The sequence below is a fragment of the Heptranchias perlo genome, chromosome 7, assembly GCF_035084215.1.
Source record: "Heptranchias perlo isolate sHepPer1 chromosome 7, sHepPer1.hap1, whole genome shotgun sequence".
NCBI classification, from domain to species: domain Eukaryota; kingdom Metazoa; phylum Chordata; class Chondrichthyes; order Hexanchiformes; family Hexanchidae; genus Heptranchias; species Heptranchias perlo.
The window spans coordinates 84,358,547-84,375,584 of NC_090331.1; the positions used below are offsets into that span (position 1 = coordinate 84,358,547).

At 43.9% G+C, this 17,038-nt stretch overlaps 1 protein-coding gene across 2 annotated transcripts in view; it reads right to left on the reverse strand.

Annotated features, from left to right (window-relative positions):
• The window catches only part of LOC137323918 (double-stranded RNA-specific editase 1-like), a 271,806-nt gene that overhangs the window by 40,065 nt on the left and 214,703 nt on the right, over nt 1-17,038 (reverse strand). For both annotated transcript variants that reach the window (XM_067988003.1, XM_067988004.1), the window contains 3 exons: nt 12,146-12,260; nt 8,317-8,485; nt 2,812-2,963 (listed from right to left, as the gene is read on the reverse strand). In XM_067988003.1, the coding sequence (XP_067844104.1) occupies nt 2,812-2,963; nt 8,317-8,485; nt 12,146-12,260 (436 nt within the window). The remainder of the gene's footprint in view (nt 1-2,811; nt 2,964-8,316; nt 8,486-12,145; nt 12,261-17,038) is intronic.

Below are 17,038 nucleotides of genomic sequence, written 5' to 3' on the forward strand. Positions count from 1 at the left end.
TAGGTAGATTTCTAGACACAAAAGGCATCAAGGGGCAGGGGGTGAGATCAGGAATATGGTACTGAGATAGAGGATCAGCCATGATCATATTGAATGGCGGAGCAGGCTCGAATGGCCTACTCCTGCTCCTATTTTATATGTTTCTTTGTTTCCAGTCACTGAGCCAATTTTGAATTCAATTTGCCACATTCCCTTGGATTCCATGGGCCTTTACTTTTCTGCCATGTGGGATCTTGACAAAAGCCTTGCCAAAATCCATGTAGACTACATCAATTGCGCTACCCTCACCGATCCTCCTTGACACCTCCTTGAAAAATTAAATCAAGTTAGTCAGACACGACCTCCCCTTAACAAAAACGTGCTGACTGTCCTTGATTAGTCCATGCCTTTCTAAGTGACAGTTTATCCTGTCCCTCAGAATTGATTCCAATAATTTGCCCACCACCGAGGTTAGGCTGACTGGCCTGTAATTACTCAGTCTTTCCTTCGCTCCCTTTTTAAACAACGGTACAACGTTAGCAGTCCTCCAATCCTCCGGCACTACGCCTATGTCCAGTGAAGTTTGGAAAATGATTGTTAAAGCCTCCGCTAATTCCTCCCTTGCTTCTTTTAACAGACTGGGATACATTTCATCCGGCCCTGGTGATTTATCCACTTTCAAAGATGCTAATCCCCTTAATACTTCCTCTCTCACTTTGTTCATCCCATCCAATATTGCACACTCCTCCTTAACTTCAATCCCTGCATCATCCCTCTCCTTTGTAAAGACAAATGCAAAATATTCATTAAGAACCATACCCACATCTTCCACCTGCACACATAAATTACCTTTTTGGTCTCTAATAGGCCCTACTCTTTCCTTAGTTATCCTCTCGTTCTTAATGTATTTATAAAACATCTTTGGGTTCCTGCATCATGCATTTCCAGCACGATTTTGTTCCATTTAAAAATTCTATGTTCACATTTAAGATGGAAACTGCCTATGTAAACATGTCATACCGTAATTACACTCTCCTGCCAGTGACAGTGCTATTGTACCTCTGTTTTCTATCTCTCAACTGTCCGACTCATAAATATAGCACAGAAGGAGGCCAATCGGCCCATCGTGCCTGTGCCAGCTCTTTGAAAGATCTATCCAATTAGTCCTACTCCCCTGCTCTTTCCCATAGCCCTGCAAATTTTTCCCCTTCAAGTATTTATCCAATTCCCTTTAGAAAGTTACTACTGAACTATTACTGCTTCCACCACCCTTTCAGGCAGTGCATTCCAGATCATATCCCCTCAGCCTGTACTGCAGAGAAATTTCTATGTTCCAACCAACTCTACTTTTCTGTTTCCCAAACTGTCCTAAGTTTTGCTATTTAACTACAATTAATAACATAAAATCCAAATACTACATAAAAACGACGACAGAATGTTTGACTTTAAAATGGGGATTAAATGATGTCAGTGCACCCTACTCTAATTATCTCCTGCTCTCTAACCACCTTCACCTGAAAACTACATCTGGTATTGACTCCATGTGCAATGCCACGGGAGATTGACCAAAGGAAAACCTCAATCTATCCCTATTTACATGGCAATGTAGTAGTTTATTTGCAGCATAATGGAGTCCAGTTGGATTTGAACTTCTGTACTATGCCATGGCAATCACTGACAGATATGTGCCCATTTGACAAACATGCAAACTCACTTATTCAAAGAGCATAGAATGCTATTCATTAACGATTTGCCTCATCATGCTTAGTTATTACGTGCAAGTTTGCAACTTGTACTTTTTTCTCCAAGGCACTCAGGTTTATATGAACTTAAGTCGTAAACTTGTCATTTGCCAGCTTCACAATAGGTTAGATTCTGAAGTTCCTCCTAAATAATCTCACGTTCTATCGATAGCCGCAGCGACCTTCAAGCAGTCCTCAAAATTGGCCCGTAGATGGCAAAATGAGGCCAAGTTTCTCTACCACCTTGATCAACTTTTAAAGTCCTGGATTATCCATTGTGGTGTTGGCCATTGTTGTTTTGATGATGATAACATGAAACTCAATTTGCATACAAACTGCTTATTTTGTCCATGAGGAAGGATGTCAATAGCATCTAACATTTAGTGTGAGGGAGCAAACTGTTGATCATTTAAGTAGCCTTGGTCAGCATTTCCATGTCAGTGATCTGTTCAGGTTCTTCTCCCACCTCTCCCACTCAAACACATCGTTGCAGAACTTCACAATGATGGGCAACACAAATATCCCACAAGCTCTCTGGATCTCAACATTTACCACTGGAAGTGCTCCTTATGCCATAGGATATGTGAGGGTTAAATCAATGCTGTGCAGGACGTTTTATTGAATGAGCCATAAACTGGGAATATAAGCTATTCAGCCATTCATATGACCATGACTTTGCTGTTTTTATAGTTCACTCTCATTATTTATTTGTGTTGACTAGTTATTGTGGAAAGTTAAGAATTTTTTAAAAATTGGTTTGACTGGTCCTATTTCAGAAAGGCCTAAAATCCAGATTTCCCCAAGCCAGAATTGCCAAATTCAAAACCCTGGAAAGATTGTGTCTCAAAATAATCATACCGATGGTTGTTCACAAGATTATCAATAGATCCCATTCCCTCCTGCCAGCATCTTTCGTCAAAAGACCACTGACTATAACATCCGGTGAATCAAGCAAGTAGTCTAGACGAAAACAAATCCAAGATTTATGGGGACCATGCCTCAATTACCTGAACCAGCAATAGACTACTGTTGTGGGTCGCTTTTTGCCCCTATAACATTTCTGTTAGAGCAACCAGCAAGAAACCCTTACCTTCCACTGCTGCCTCATGTGGTGAGAAGATGCGGGCATCCCCACATGGTGACGTACTGATGTAAAGGTGGAACTGCACATTGTCCTTGATTTTGAAGCCACCTCCTTCATACCTAACAAAAATGGATTTGTGGTGGTCTTCTGTCTTGTTGCTTTAGAAGAGAGAAAAAGCACTGTGAAAACTCCAGTCCATACTAGATTATTCCAGGTACAACTTTGTGTGCTTGACTTGAGAGAAAACCCATAAAAAGTATAGTTTTAAAAATTAATACTGCGCTTAAACGAAACATCCATGTTGGCCTGGTCATTGACTTGAGTTTGGTGACAAAATACATGAGTTAAACAGAGTTCTACTTAGTCACAATAGGAGGATCAGAGATAGCATTCTTTTAGTTGCCTGAAAAGACATACATCAAAAAACATGCCAATCTTAGGTTTGCTATACCGAAACATGATGCTTTTTAAATACAATCTCTACCACATATTCCAAGAACATCTAGAAGATTTGGGAAAAGAATTGCTACATTCCCAAAGAGCATTACGTCAAGACTGACAGAAATGTTCGATAAAAGAGAATCTTCATTATCCAGAAACTTTAAATAAAGTGAAAATGCATCATCTTCCTTATGATCTCGCTACCAGGGTTATCTGTGCCAAACCCAAGGGACTCATGTAGAGTCAGGTAACGGCCCTTCAGAGGCCTGGAACAATTATAAGTGCCGTAGGATGCAAGTAGAAGCAACTGGCAGCCTGGCGATCATTATTAATTATTTCACTACCTCAGTGAACTTCACATCCTGGTGGTCTTGCCCATAAGAATCTCCATTATATTTTTATTATAAATTTACAGCTTGCCAGTATTTGTCTTTTGCACCTGTCGATTGTGAAAGCATTTCTGGGAGCAATCCACAAAAGTTGTCTGCAGCTCCCAAAAGAAAATGACTCGTTCTTATTGTTGAATACTTGCAGGCAGTCTCCCATCAAAACAAAAGTAGATTGATTGTTTAAGTGGATACACATATTTAGGATCAAACAAGTCTTATTGCCGAACAAATGTATATGTCAAGTCCACCTAGGCAAAGAAATAATTAATACTGATCATTGGGCTGACAACCGCCTATACTTGCAGTCTACAGCATTTGTAATTGTTTTGGGCCCCTGTAGGCCCATTAGCTGTGATGTCTCTACGTGGCATCTTGTTTATCGGGCTTGTAATTTTGCTTTGCCCTCAAGATTGATGAACTGCCTGCATCAGGTATCTGAAAGACTGTCTGTTACCTGTCTTGATTGACAGGTCTTTCACTGCAATAGGTATTTCTCAGTGGGGTAGCTTTGGTTAATTGTGAGAGATATAAGTCATCTTATTTTGTCCCAGCCTGGATCAAAGGGGAGAAAACCATATAAACCAGGCTGGTAATGCATATTCAGTTTCCTTCAGGCTATGTGGGCCCAAGGTAAGCTGAGGACTCTGGGTTGTCTTTCTCACATAAAAGCTTTTCTTCATGCATGTATGGTACGAGATTACAAGTACAGGACTTTTAGCTCTGAACCTGATTTTAAGTTATGGTGAGAAGTGTTCTACCCGTGTTTTCATTCAGTGGTAGTCTTTGAAGAACAGGGAGTTCTCCTGCTTTGGTAGCCACATCCTCCTCAAACAATCCTCCTGGATGAGATTAGCTTGGAGAGGCCATGAAAGGAGATTTTTTTGTCTTTTATTCGTTCACGGGATGTGGGCGTCGCTGGCAAGGCCGGCATTTATTGCCCATCCCTAATTACCCTCGAGAAGGTGGTGGTGAGCCGCCTTCTTGAACCGCTGCAGTCCGTGTGGTGACGGTTCTCCCACAGTGCTGTTAGGAAGGGAGTTCCAGGATTTTGACCCAGCGACAATGAAGGAACGGCGATATATTTCCAAGTCGGGATGGTGTGTGACTTGGAGGGGAACGTGCAGGTGGTGTTGTTCCCATGTGCCTGCTGCTCTTGTCCTTCTAGGTGGTAGAGGTCGCGGGTTTGGGAGGTGCTGTCGAAGAAGCCTTGGCGAGTTGCTGCAGTGCATCCTGTGGATGGTACACACTGCAGCCACAGTGTGCCGGTGGTGAAGGGAGTGAATGTTTACGGTGGTGGATGGGGTGCCAATCAAGCGGGCTGCTTTATCTTGGATGGTGTCGAGCTTCTTGAGTGTTGTTGGGGCTGCACTCATCCAGGCAAGTGGAGAGTATTCCATCACACTCCTGACTTGTGCCTTGTAGATGGTGGAAAGGCTTTGGGGAGTCAGGAAGTGAGTCACTCGCCGCAGAATACCCAGCCTCTGACCTGCTCTCGTAGCCACAGTATTTATATGGCTGGTCCAGTTAAGTTTCTGGTCAATGGTGACCCCCAGGATGTTGATGGTGGGGGATTTGGCAATGGTAATGCCGTTGAATGTCAAGGGGAGGTGGTTAGACTCTCTCTTGTTGGAGATGGTCATTGCCTGGCACTTTTCTGCCACTTATGAGCCCAAGCCTGGATGTTGTCCAGGTCTTGCTGCATGCGGGCTCGGAGTGCTTTATTATTTGAGGGGTTGCGAATGGAACTTCAGCCAGAAGTGCCGAGTGGATAATCCATCTCAGCCTCCTCCCGATATCCCCACCATCACGGAAGCCAGTCTTCGGCCAATTCGATTCACTCCACGTGATATCAAGAAACGGCTGAGTGCACTGGATACAGCAAAGGCTATGGGCCCCAACAACATCCCAGCTGTAGTGCTGAAGACTTGTGCTCCAGAACTAGCTGCGCCTGTAGCCAAGCTGTTCCAGTACAGCTGCAACACTGGCATCCACCCGACAATGTGGAAAATTGCCCAGGTATGTCCTGTCCACAAAAAGCAGGACAAATCCAATCCGGCCAATTACCGCCCCATCAGTCTACTCTCAATCATCAGCAAAGTGATGGAAGGTGTCGTCGACAGTGCTATCAAGCGGCACTTACTCACCAATAACCTGCTCACCGATGCTCAGTTTGGGTTCCGCCAGGACCACTCGGCTCCAGACCTCATTACAGCCTTGGTCCAAACATGGACAAAAGAGCTGAATTCCAGAGGTGAGGTGAGAGTGACTGCCCTTGACATCAAGGCAGCATTTGACCGAGTGTGGCACCAAGGAGCCCTAGTAAAATTGAAGTCAATGGGAATCAGGGGGAAAACTCTCCAGTGGCTGGAGTCATACCTAGCACAAAGGAAGATGGTAGTGGTTGTTGGAGGCCAAGCATCTCAGCCCCAGGGCATTGCTGCAGGAGTTCCTCAGGGCAGTGTCCTAGGCCCAACCATCTTCAGCTGCTTCTTCAATGACCTTCCCTCCATCATAAGGTCAGAAATGGGGATGTTCGCTGATGACTGCACAGTGTTCAGTTCCATTCGCAACCCTTCAGATAATGAAGCAGTCCGAGCCCGCATGCAGCAAGACCTGGACAACATCCAGGCTTGGGCTGATAAGTGGCAAGTAACATTCGCACCAGATAAGTGCCAGGCAATGACCATCTCCAACAAGAGAGAGTCTAACCACCTCCCCTTGACATTCAACGGCATTACCATCGCCGAATCCCTCACCATCAACATCCTGGGGGTCACCATTGACCAGAAATTTAACTGGACCAGCCATATAAATACTGTGGCTACGAGAGCAGGTCAGAGGCTGGGTATTCTGCGGCGAGTGACTCACCTCCTGACTCCCCAAAGCCTTTCCACCATCTACAAGGCACAAGTCAGGAGTGTGATGGAATACTCTCCACTTGCCTGGATGAGTGCAGCTCCAACAACACTCAAGAAGCTCGACACCATCCAAGATAAAGCAGCCCGCTTGATTGGCACCCCATCCACCACCCTAAACATTCACTCCCTTCACCACCGGCGCACTGTGGCTGCAGTGTGCACCATCCACAGGATGCACTGCAGCAACTCGCCAAGGCTTCTTCGACAGCACCTCCCAAACCCGCGACCTCTACCACCTAGAAGGACAAGGGCAGCAGACGCATGGGAACAACACCACCTGCACGTTCCCCTCCAAGTCACACACCATCCCGACTTGGAAATATACCGCCGTTCCTTCATTGTCGCTGGGTCAAAATCCTGGAACTCCCTTCCTAACAGCACTGTGGGAGAACCGTCACCACACGGACTGCAGCGGTTCAAGAAGGCGGCTCACCACCACCTTCTCAAGGGCAATTAGGGATGGGCAATAAATGCCGGCCTTGCCAGCGACGCCCACATCCCGTGAACGAATAAAAAAAAACTGAACACTGTGCAATCATCAGCGAACATCCCCATTTCTGACCTTATGATGGAGGGAAGGTCATTGATGAAGTAGCTGAAGATGGTTGGGCCGAGGACATTGCCCTGAGGAACTCCTGCAGCAATGTCCTGGGGCTGAGATGATTGGCCTCCAACAACCACTACCATCTTCCTTTGTGCTAGGTATGACTCCAGCCACTGGAGAGTTTCCCCCCTGATTCCCATTGACTTCAATTTTACTAGGGCTCCTTGGTGCCACACTCGGTCAAATGCTGCCTTGATGTCAAGGGCAGTCACTCTCACCTCACCTCTGGAATTCAGCTCTTTTGTCCATGTTTGGACCAAGGCTGTAATGAGGTCTGGAGCCGAGTGGTCCTGGCGGAACCCAAACTGAGCATCGGTGAGCAGGTTATTGGTGAGTAAGTGCCGCTTGATGGCACTGTCGACGACATCTTCCATCACTTTGCTGATGATTGAGAGTAGACTGATGGGGCGGTAATTGGCCGGATTGGATTTGTCCTGCTTTTTGTGGACAGGACATACCTGGGCAATTTTCCACGTTGTCGGGTAGATGCCAGTGTTGTAGCTGTACTGGAACAGCTTGGCTGCAGGCGCAGCTAGTTCTGGAGCACAAGTCTTCAGCACTACAGCTGGGATGTTGTCGAGGCCCATAGCCTTTGCTGTATCCAGTGCACTCAGCCGTTTCTCGATATCACGTGGAGTGAATCGAATTGGCCGAAGACTGGCTTCCGTGACGGTGGGGATATCGGGAGGAGGCCGAGATGGATCATCCACTCGGCACTTCTGGCTGAAGATGGTTGCAAACACTTCAGCCTTGTCTTTTGCACTCACGTGCTGGACTCCGCCATCATTGAGGATGGGGATGTTTGCAGAGCCTCCTCCTCCTGTTAGTTGTTTAATTGTCCAGATGGAAGAGAAACTATGGAGAGATGGGGGCTAGGATGGAGGGGTGGGGGGGCGGCCTTAGTGAGAAAGGAGAAAGGTGGAAGCCACAGAGGCAGCGCACAGATGTGCTCCTCGCGCTTGTTGTTAGAGGTGAGAACAGAGCGGGCAGGGAGAGGGGTTTAAGAAGTTGGTAGTGGAGAAAACAGGTCACCTGCCAAACAGGATAGTTGCAGTTAGAATGACCTGAGAAATCACAATACCAGCTGAAATCCATGTAAGAACATAATAGCACAGCTGTAAAATCTGGATGTCCACAGTGATTCTTTAATTCTACCCACCTTAAATGGCACTCCATTTGGGAATAGAGAAACCGGATGAGGGATCTGCGTGCAACAATTTCAGCGTGACAATCGTTCAGAGCCAAGCCTCGGTCACTCATATACTCGCCATTGATGCATTTCGTTCCTGTGGAAACGCATATAACCTGGGCTTCTCTGACATCAGATCCTGGTTTCAGAACAGGGAGGGAGGAAGAGGTGAGAAAGCCAGTTAAGTCGCAGAAAAGTGCATCATTAGAACCAAACACATTTATAGCGCAGTCGACCATTCGGCCCATCGTAGAACCATAGAAAAGATACAGCACAGAAGGGGGCCATTTGGCCCATCGTGTCCGTGCCGGCTCAAAGAACAACCAGGTGCCCATTCTAATCCCACCTTCCAGCACCCGGTCCGTAGCCCTGCAGCTTACAGCACCTTAGGTGCAGGTCCAGGTACTTTTTAAAAGAGTTGAGGGTCCCTGCCTCTACCACCAATTTGGGCAGCGAATTCCATAGTCCCACCACCCTCCGGGTAAAAAAGTTTTTCCTCATGTCCCCTCTAATCCTTCCGCCAATCAGCTTAAATCTATGTCCTCTAGTTCTTGAACTCTCCGCTAGGGGAAATAGGTACTTCCTGTCTCCTCTATCTGGGCCCCTCATAATTTTGTACACCTCAATCAAGTCTCCCCTCAGCCTCCTCTGCTCCAAGGAAAACAACCCCAGTCTATCCAATCTCTCCTCGGAGCTGCAATTTTCAAGCCCTGGCAACATTCTTGTAAATCTTCTCTGCACTCTCTCCAGGGCAATTACGTTCTTCCTGTAATGTGGTGACCAGAAATGCGCACAATACTCCAGCTGTGGCCTTACAAGCATTTTATACAGTTCCATCATTACATCCCTGCTTTTGTATTCTGTACCTCGGCTAATAATGGAGAGCATTCCGTATGCCTTCTTCACAACCTTATCTACCTGTACTGCCACCTTCAGGGACCTGTGCACATGCACTCCAAGGTCTCTCACTTCCTCTACCCCTCTCAATATATTCCCGTTTACTGCGTATTCCCTTTTACTGTTTGCCCTCCCTAAGTGCATTACCTCACACTTCTCCGGGTTGAACTCCATTTGCCACTTTTCCGCCCATTCCACCAACCCATTGATATCTTCTTGGAGTCTACAGCTATCCTCTTCACCATCAACTACACGGCCAATTTTTGTGTAGTCTGCAAATTTGCCAATCATGCCCCCTACATTCAAGTCCAAATCATTAATATATACCACAAACAGCAAGGGACCCAACACTGAGCCCTGTGGCACACCAATGGAAATGGATTTCCATTCGCAAAGACATCCATCGACTTTTACCCTTTGTTTCCTGTTACTGAGCCAATTTTGGATCCAATTTCCCTGTATCCCATGGGCTTTTACCTTTCTGACCAGTCTGCCATGTGGGACCTCATCAAATGCCTTACTAAAATCCATGTAGACAACATCCACTGCACTAGCCTCATCAATCCTCCTTGTCACTTCCTCAAAGAATTCCTGAACAAATCCATGCTGACTATCCCTGATTAAACCATGCTTTTCCAAGTGACAGTTTATCCTATCGTGTCTGTGCTGGCTCTTTGCGAGGGCAATACAAAATTATCTGCTTCAAATATTTATCCAATTTTCCCTTAAAAGATGAGTGGTCTCTCCCTCAACTGCTTTCCTGAGACAAAGCATTATATGCTCCAAATCTGTATAAACAACTGTCTCCGAAACCCTCTCCTCACTCAAAGTGAAAAGTTTATACTGATGAACCCTCATCACTGACTCAAAGGGCAACATTCTGCAAACTTGCTCTCTTCAGGAGTTTCGGAGATTGGGGAAACCGTACAAATTACACAAATATTGTAAATGAAGATGAAATACAATCTACTGAATTGTCCCTTCATTAAGTAATTCAGGAACAATGTTGTGAAGTACATCTTCCCATCTGATGATATACAGTTTTGCTCAATGACATAATGAATGGAAAGTATTGGCTACTGTCCACCATTCCCATTCATAATACCCAGACTACTTTGAACCATCGACTCACAAAATACAGTAATAATGGGCAACAGACAGACCTGTACCTGTACTCACACCTCCCTTAACACTCCGAAGAACAATTCATTTGAACATACCAGGTAACAATCCCTTAACTTTTCTTCCCAGTGGCAAAATAATCCCCTTATTGTAGCCTCTTGTGAATCATGTGACAATATTACTCTGCAGTATCATGACAGCAACCTCTCCAACTTTTACCAGTCTTAGCCATCTGGCCATTAATAATTTTCATTTTAAGATCATGGTGCACATTTAAAAAAATTGATAATTTAATTTTGGGGTTCAGTTCATGTTGTTTTCATGGTTTATAATAGAATATAGCCATGCTCTCAATAATAACTAACTATAACGCTAAAAATAGAAATAAGACAGTGAATGTATTAAAAATAAATGTAAAAGTCTACAACAGTAAATGTACACAGTAAATCAATGTAACATTAAACACCAATAATTTATTAAACATCTGGTCCTGTTCATTTCACATCAATCCAAACAAAAGAGGATAATAAAACTCTCAGAACTTGGCAAGTGCTCCATTCCGACTGTTGAGCTGTGCAATAATTAATATTACAAAGCCCGATAAAACTTGCTCCATGTCTGACATCACAAGAAAGATTCATCAACATTCGCAGTGAGCATGAAGGTTAATGCGATTACACAAAGGAAAACTTTAAAATAATCTTAGTTTTAAGTAAAATAACAGTGATATAAACACACCACTGATAGCCGGCTATTGCTGCATTTATTTCACTTATCAGAAAGACCTCATTCATTTACTCAGACTGAAATTAATTATGCGCGTTTCACACATGAAATAAACCCAGTAATACATTGCCACCAGTTTCAACGGTTACAACTAATGCAACACATGTGGGTATACAGATAAGTCTGTTATATGTGTGATAAAATATTAACATTTTTCATGTTCATTAATTTACTTAAATACTTTGTTACCACATAAAAGGCATGTTGAATAAACAGAGTGATCGATGAATACTTAGAATAGAAAATTTATTCCACTTGTGAGGGAAACCTTTATAAAAATCACTGATGACAGTTGCCTAAGTGTTATCCGGTCTTCCTCACTCACTGGATAAATGTTTTATTCCATAGTTCTCTATCCAGTATCCTCTGTGCTGTACACAAAACTTCCACAAATTATACATGAAGTCAGAAATGAGGAAGTCCATATTTTTTTATTCGTTAACGGGATGTGGGCGTCGCTGGCGAGGCCAGCATTTATTGCCCATCTCTAATTGCCCTTGAGGTATACAAATGTATTTTTATAATCAAGATACATATTTATGTTGAGGTTAATTTATGTGTCTTTATGGATAGAGGGCAGGGATAGGAAACCATTATCAATAAAACTTAATTCACGCTCAGCTACTAGAATAAAATTTAAATATATATTCAGCTGGATATCAGACAGTACATAGAATTTTACAACACAGAAACAGGCCATTTGGCCCAACTGGTCTATGCTCCACATGAGTCTCCTCCCGCCTTACTTCATCTTACCCTTCTATTCCTTTCTCCCTCATGTACTTATCTAGCATCCCGTTAAATGCATCTATGCTATTCTCCTCAACTACTCCTTGTGGGAGCGAGTTCAACATTGTCATCATTTCAACGTCATAAACTTTAACTAGTTTTTTTTTCAAATGTGAAATAATTGCAGAACATTTACACAATCTATTTTATTTTTAAAGAAACTCAACATTCAAAAGTGAAGAAATAAAACAAATTGAAAATGTACCTGCTGTCATGACAACACCAGCAAGAACTTTCCTCCGTGCATGAGGGGAGGTGAAGTTGTCAGTCAGTTCACTGAATTTATCCACCACTAATCGAGCCACAGCATCTGCCAGTACCTAGTAAGAGAAATGAGGTCAGACATTCAGGTCAAATGCATACAGTACATTGCACCCAACCACACTTTTTCTGGTCCAACCTACCTTATAATTTACTTGGCACTGCATTTTACTGACTAGAATTGCCACACTAAAGCTGCAATTAAAAATTATATTGCATTCCTGAGCTTGGTGCGACAAATGCAGAATCCTCTTAAGATGGCTAAGCATGTTTTGCAATTACCATATAATGTGATCGGTCAGCCACATCTGCATCTTCTGCTTGCTTTTTCAGATCAAAAAAATTCAAGAAGCCAAATTGGTTTATAAATCACACTTCTATATTTCGATATAAAATATGCACATAGACGCAATTGGCCTTTCACCTCTGGGACCCAAATTCAAATCCAGCCCAGACTGATGAAATGAAAGTCTCCTCTGTCTGGTGACTGTAATGCTGCTTTGCAAAATAAATTTGGGCAATCTTAATCCAGTTCCTAATTGGCTTGGGCTGACAGCACAAACTGAACCTAATTTAGCACAGAATTGGCCATCTCATTAAGAGAGGCCACAAAATGGCAGGTGTGGGAAATGGAAAAATATGCAGTCGGGGGTGCTTTTTTTTGAGATTGGGACTAAGAGACATTGTTGGGGGCAGAGTAGAGAGAGCTTTACTATGCATCTAACTGTGCTATACCTGACCTGGGAATATTTGATGCTGGCAATGAGTGCCTGAAATGGGAAGAGCTCCATTCCCTAGCACGAACATCCTCCCTGATGAGCATTAAAATAAATAAAATGCATGAATATAGATTTTACAGTACACCAAATTCCTACTTCATCTTTTCCAATGACAACAGTGGGTTTGAATTTTAACCATGCATACATTTAACACCTTTGCTTTTGTGTACTCACAAAAACCGTATGAAAACATTTTTTTTCCCTCTGACTGTTGTCCCAGATTTGTGTTCTTTTTTTCCCCAAGATCACCCTGGAATGCAAAGATAACTCTCAGTTTCTTTTCTCCATTACCAATCGTCTTCTTAAACCCGTCTCCCCTGCTCCATCCATCCTCACCTCAAACAACAAGTACTAGCAGATCACAGACTTCTTCGTCACTAAGAGTGAGACATAAGAACATAAGAAATAGGAGTAGGATTGGGCCATAAGGCCCCTCAAGCCTGCACCGCCATTCACTAAGATCATGGCTGATCTTCTACCTCAACCCCACTTTCCCACCCTATCCCCATAGCGTCCAAATATCCATCAATCTCAGTCTTGAGCATACTCCATAACTGAGCATTCAGAGCCCTCTGGGGTAAAGAATTCCAAAGATTCACTTTGGATTCCAAAGATTCCAAAGAGACCATACGTTCAGCTGCCTCTGCCGCATCTCCCTTTCCCTACCAAAACAAATTTCCCCACGGATCCCCCCGGAACTCGTATCCTTCTCTAGTTTCTCTTCTATCTCCCCTCATACCCTCATCTTGTCCATGAGACCCACCTCCTGCTCTTCCTCTTCGTACTGACCTTGTAAAACACTACTCCACTTCCAACCTCCCTTTTCCCTCCTAAGTCCTTGAATATTGTTGCCTCCCAAATCCGTACCCATTTTTCCCACAACTGCACGCTTGAACCTCTCCAACCAGGTTTCCGCCTCTGTCACAGCACTGACTCCCCAAAGCCTTTCCACCATCCACAAGGCACAAGTCAGGAGTGTGATGGAATACTCTCCACTTGCCTGGATGAATGCAGCTCCAACAACACTCAAGAAGCTCGACACCATCCAGGACAAAGCAGCCCGCTTGATTGGCACCCCATCCACCACCCTAAACATTCACTCCCTTCACCACCGGCACACTGTGGCTACAGTGTGTACCATCCACAGGATGCATTGCAGCAAATCGCCAAGGCTTCTTCGACAGCACCTTCCAAACCCGCGACCTCTATCACCTAGAAGGACAAGAGCAGCAGGCACATGGGAACAACACCACCTGCACGTTCCCCTCAAAGTCACACACCATCCCGACGTGGAAATATATCGCCGTTCCTTCATCGTCGCTGGGTCAAAATCCTGGAACTCCCTTCCTAACAGCCCTGTGGGAAAACCTTCACCAGACGGACTGCAGCGGTTCAAGAAGGCGGCTCACCACCACCTTCTCAAGGGCAATAAGGGATGGGCAATAAATGCCGGCCTTGCCAGCGACGCCCACATTCCATGAACGAATAAACAAAAAACAGTTCTAATCAAAGTCACAAATGACATCCTCTGTGACTATGGCCGTGGTGCACGACACCTCCTTGTCCTTCTCGAGCTGTCTGCAGCCTTTGACACGGTCGACCATTCCATCCTCGTCCAACCCCTCTCCTCCATTGTTCAGCTAAGTGACACTGCTTTTATTGCCACAGAATTTCCAGCAATTGCTTCTCTTCCTGTCCCTGTACCTCTGGAGTCTCCTGGATCTATCCTTGGCCCCCTCATCTATATGCTTTTCCTCAGTGTCATCTTCTGAGGACATGACTTCAGGTTCCAAATGTACGCTGGCAACACCAAGCTCTACCAGCTCTCTCGACCCCTTTGTGTTGTCAGCCTGCTCCTGTGTTGTCAGGCCACAATTTCCTTCAGTTAAACAGTGGGAAGACCAAAGCTATTGTCTTTGGCCCCATCACAAATGCCATTCCTTTGCCACCGATTCAATTCCCCTCTTTGTTTCAGTCTGAGACAGTCAGCAACCGGTGTCCTATTTGACCCTTTCCCCCACCATCGGTTTCCCTTCTTTTCTTATTCGCGGGTGGTCTCATGGTTCTCAGAACTTCTCATACAACAGCTGCTGGCACGAAACCATGAGTGAAGATACTTGACTACAGGGGATCCGATCGTTTGAAGGTAAATGCAATAACATTTGCAGATGTCACGTGGTCAGAATGTCATGTGATCAAACCTCCAAGAACGTCTCCAACCAGAATTGGCAACCCTAGGGTATGTGTATGTGGTTTGCACTGAGACATCTTTGGAAATGCTATTGGAACTTGATTAAGAGATGCCAAAGTAACAGGTGTGGGACAGGTGGAACGACTATCAATTGATCCACCAGGCTTCTTGCAAATGAAATAAAAGTGAGGACATCAAGTTGGACAAAGTACTCACAAAAGCCCAAGAGCTCAAAATTAATAATGGAAAGAGCTGCAGCACAATCTCCAGTTACAGGGCAGAGGAAAATAACATAGCACCCATCTTCCCAAAGCATAATATTAGTGCAAAGATATGTTACAATCTCCAATTGCCCAATCATTCTAAAATACTGCAGCATGAACAGTGAGCAATTACGAAGAGTAGCTGCAATTGCAACTACTAATTGCTGTTTGGGAAACAGTAAATTTTTGTTAATATACTATTGTTGGCAGTGTGGCAGATGTACACTAATTGCTCCAAGTGCTGAAAGCAATGTATTAAAACTGTTGCAATAAAAATGCAAACTACTCCATAAATTTGTTCATCTCAGACTCCTAATTACTCCCAACTAACTGAAGGGGAGCCAGGCACACATTTCATGGTAAATTAAATAAATATTTAATAACCCAGAATTAATTAGGCAATTAAGCAGCTGCTATTCACGTCAAATCATTTTTTTGCAATGAAAAATTTCTCTTGATTAAAGGAATTAGGTGATCCATACAAGATGTGTCGCTTTAGTGTGCATTTCTACCATCACTATATTCAGCTGTACTGCAGCTGGAGCTAGGTCTCTACACCAGCACTCTATAATTTGGGAGTATTCTTCTGGAATTAAGCCAGTGTTCGAGTCTCATGAACACAAAACTCTTATCTTTTAATCAACTTCCCTGTTGCAATGTTAATAGCAAGGTGGGAAACTGCCTTCGACTTGTGTGGCTTTTAATAAAGCAACAGAACATTCACTCCACTGTGATGCCAACTTCGTTCTAAATTCAAAGGGTCCTGATTGTACTTTGGACACCATGGTTTCTTGCTTTTTTCCCTCTTCATTTCTTCATGTCTTCCAGGCATTTTTCACAACTAAAATATTCTTTGTTTTAAAGAAGTAATTCATAGCATGAGTGGTTTACACTGCAGCCAACTACTGATCAAGTTGTTTACCTGTCCTTCAGTTTCTTACTACACTGTTGACATCTCACAGGTTCATCCATGCCATTCTGCTGGAGCCCATTACAGTCCTTTCCCAGTATTGTTAAAGGTAGATTTTTTAAATAGACTTTTCTTTGAGGGAAAACACCAGCAGAGATTTACCCCATTGAAACAATGCAGTGATTATTTAACAGACACACAGAAAAAGGTTACATTTTTCACAAACAACTGACTTTCAATACCACTCTTGTTTATGACTATCACAGACCCTCGAACAACCAGTCTGCTTAAAGGCAATGCTGCTGTGCTGAAGGGTTGACTTGATTTGACTTTTGGCAAGAATACATCCCTTCTGCATTGAATGATACTGATACTTGTTAGTTCTATTCAAGGACATACGGGATCCTACACATGGAAGAAAATGAACCCAGACATCAAAGCAATATGCTTCTTAATGTAGCGGAAAATTGCTGCAGAAGTTCACCTAATGCTGCAGTTCCAGTAGAGCTAATCCAGAGTCTGCTGGCAGATTTTTACAACCGATGCTCAATTGATAAAAAGTCAGTGAGAAGAAAATTAACCTTCTTCTCACGCCATTTTGCAGGGCTAGTTTGCAAACCAGAATGTAAAACAGCGGTGTGTAAGGGAGCTTGGAAAACTTGTTCTTGTCAAAGGGAACACCAACCTGCACAAG